Here is a 2,975-nt window from a genome sequence, read left to right as displayed (position 1 = left end):
GCAGTTGTATTTTTTTCCGTTAATGATCAGACGTAACCTATAAACTAGAAGCAGAACTAGTCGTCTTTGAGGATGAGGCTTGGGCCTGTAGAAAAGCGCATGTGTGGTGAATAGTGGGTTTTCTTACGCATGCGCAGTTGTTTTTTTTTCCGTTAACTTATCACTCATTTTGGTACGGTTGATCGAACGTAACCTACAAACCGGAAGCAGAACTAGTCGTCTTTGAGGATGAGGCTTGGGCCTGTAGAAAAGCGCACGTGGGGTGAATAGTGGGTTTTATTACGCATGCGCAGTTGTATTTTTTTCCGTTAACTTATCACTCATTTTGGTACGGTTGATCCGACGGTTAGTGCGCATTGGCAAACCATTTCCTGGTACCAGTTCAGAACTTTTATAGTTCTTACCGCTTGTGCCTCCCTCCTGCCCATACATCCTAGAATTCTTTTGTTGTGATTCATACCTGATAAACTTACTTGTAAGTTGTCTCATCAGCTTAATTCCCAGCGAGAGGTTGGTTTTCCTGCACATTACACATTGGAATTGAAGTCCAGTCATAAATGTAGTCATATTTATAATTCAAGTTTTTGAAAAGAATCTGGAATAGTTGTCTAAGATACTCGTAATCTGGGGTGTCTTCAAAACCCAACTCATGACAATAGTTTAAGTATATGGCAAATTCTTTAGGAATGTCTTTACACAAATCTTCAATGGGAATTTCAATCTTCTTTTCTTTCATATGATCCCACTTTTGTTTCATTGAGGCAGCCACTAATCCTTGCCATGGCAGACTGCTTCTATTAAAATATATCAAAACATGGGCCCGGAGAGATAGCACAGCGGCTTTTGCCTTGCAAGAAGCCGATCCAGGACCAAAGGTGGTTGGTTCGAATCCCGGTGTCCCATATGGTCCCCCGTGCCTGCCAGGAGCTATTTCTGAGCAGACAGCCAGGAGTAACCCCTGAGCACTGCCGGGTGTGACCCAAAAACAAAAACAAAAACAAAACAAAACAAAACAAACAAAAAAATATACATATATATCAAAACATATCCTAATGCCTCCAAGTCATCTCGGCGACTTTGTTCAACACCACAGTGAGTATTAATGCTAGCATATCGGGCAGTACCAACTAGATGTTGAACTTCTCTATAAGGTATATGTTGTTTTGATTTTTCTCTGTACTTCTTTGCCAAACCCAAATCCACAAGATATAATTGGCTAAATTTTGAGTAAGGCTGATCTGGAGAATTTACCTTGCTCCTTTTCCTCTTCTGAGTGTCCTTACAAAAATTAGAGAGGCAGCAGCTAGGACCCATAAGGAAGTTTTCTGGCTTAATGTCTCTGTGTATGAAATCCTTACTATGCAGATATTCAAGTCTACTTATCATCTGATCAGCTAACATAAGTATCGTTTTCATAGAGAACTTTCTTGAGCAGATATTGAAGAAATATTCTAACCTGGGTCCAAGAAGGTCCATGGCCAATGCATTATGATGTTTATCCTCGCCATACCACAACAGACGAGGAAAACCAATGGCCCCCTGGAGAAGCCGGTAGAGTTTACTTTCGTTTAACAACTGGGGGTACTTGGTTCTCTTAGATTCTAATTTCACTGCCACTTCATTGTCGTTAGTGATGTCAATGGCACAATAAACCTCTCCAAAGGAGCCAGAACCAAGCATTTTTAATAGTTTATATTTCCCTCCAATAATAGTTTCATATCTTCTGTCTTTAGTGGCTGCCATTTCCATAGCGCACAAGAAATATAACAGCTGGGGTCAACTCAGCTACTAGGAATACTGTGGGAGAAGCCGCCTCTGGGGTTGCTTAACTAAAAAGTACCGAAGAGGGTGGCACGAACTTAAATGCCATGCTTTCTCAAGAGTTTTGATAAGTTTTAGTTAATGGGAGCTTCATCAGTTCCTCCCCAGAACCGGTTGCAGTTTTTTTTTCTCGAGGTTACAAGAGTCCGCCACTTAATTGTGGGCAGCAGCCGCTTTGCATAGCTTCTGCAAAATAAAAATTCAAGAACGGAAGAGTTACTGACATCATCACCATGGCACTCTATTTTCCAGCTAACCAAAAGTATTCCCCCAAGCCCCAGAGAGTCACTTCACAAAGCAAAGTACAGTAGAAAAAATGATTACCAGTATTATTTCTGAAGACTTACTATAAAAGTTCTGAACTGGCATTATTATTTTTAATGTGATTTTCCATGTTTGTTTTTGTATTTGGCTTATGTCTTTTTTGTGTGTGAATTTTGAAATATATTTTTTCCATTTCTTTTTTTTATATCTTTATTTAAACACCATGATTACAAACATGATTATAGTTGTATGATTACAGTCATGTAAAGAACACCCCCCTTCACCGGTGCTTTTCTTGGTTTAATAAACTTTAATAAGTGCAATTTCTCAGAGTGGTAGAGATAGTACAGAAGGTCAGGAGTTTATCTTGCAGACAGACCACCCTCATTGAAATAAAGGGTACACACCAAATACTTCTAACCTACAAGTTTAATCTTTGAAGGAAAAAAATATAAACAGGAGTAAGCCCTATGCACCACTAAACCCTCAAAAAACAGTAATTTCTTAAAAAATTGAAATAAAAGATACTTTCTCAGACCTCCAGCTTTCTGTTAAAACACAATCCATATTAACACTTTTTAAAGTATGGTATTTCTATAGTAAATGTGACCTAAAATCAGTTTCTTGGTCTTATTTGAGTCTTAGATATCAAGGAGACATTCTAATGGCATATAACACAACACTGAACAGATGATATCCAAACTTCTGGCATGAGAGTAATCAATACTTGGGGTATTTCTACATTACTCTGTCACATTACTCTTAATTCATGCTACTAACTAGGGTAATATCACAAACAAAAGAGAGGGGCCAATTAAGTGGCGCAGCAATAGGACGTTTGCCTTGTAAGCGCTGACCTAGGACAAACCATGGTTTCATCCCCCTATGTC

At 38.9% G+C, this 2,975-nt stretch overlaps 1 protein-coding gene across 1 annotated transcript; it reads right to left on the bottom strand.

Annotated features, from left to right (window-relative positions):
* Positions 1-493: 493 nt before the first annotated feature.
* Positions 494-1,743, bottom strand: LOC126025839 (casein kinase I-like). The gene is made up of 2 exons (XM_049785585.1): positions 1,047-1,743; positions 494-816 (listed from the first exon to the last, which is right to left on the bottom strand). The coding sequence occupies exons 1-2, from the start codon at positions 1,741-1,743 to the stop codon at positions 494-496; spliced, it is 1,020 nt and encodes a 339-aa protein (XP_049641542.1).
* Between the last annotated feature and the right edge of the window lie 1,232 nt (positions 1,744-2,975).

Source organism: Suncus etruscus, chromosome 13 (genome assembly GCF_024139225.1).
Source record: "Suncus etruscus isolate mSunEtr1 chromosome 13, mSunEtr1.pri.cur, whole genome shotgun sequence".
NCBI lineage: Eukaryota > Metazoa > Chordata > Mammalia > Eulipotyphla > Soricidae > Suncus > Suncus etruscus.
Note: the sequence above shows the minus strand (reverse complement) of the source record. Positions and strands in the feature narration are given on the sequence as shown.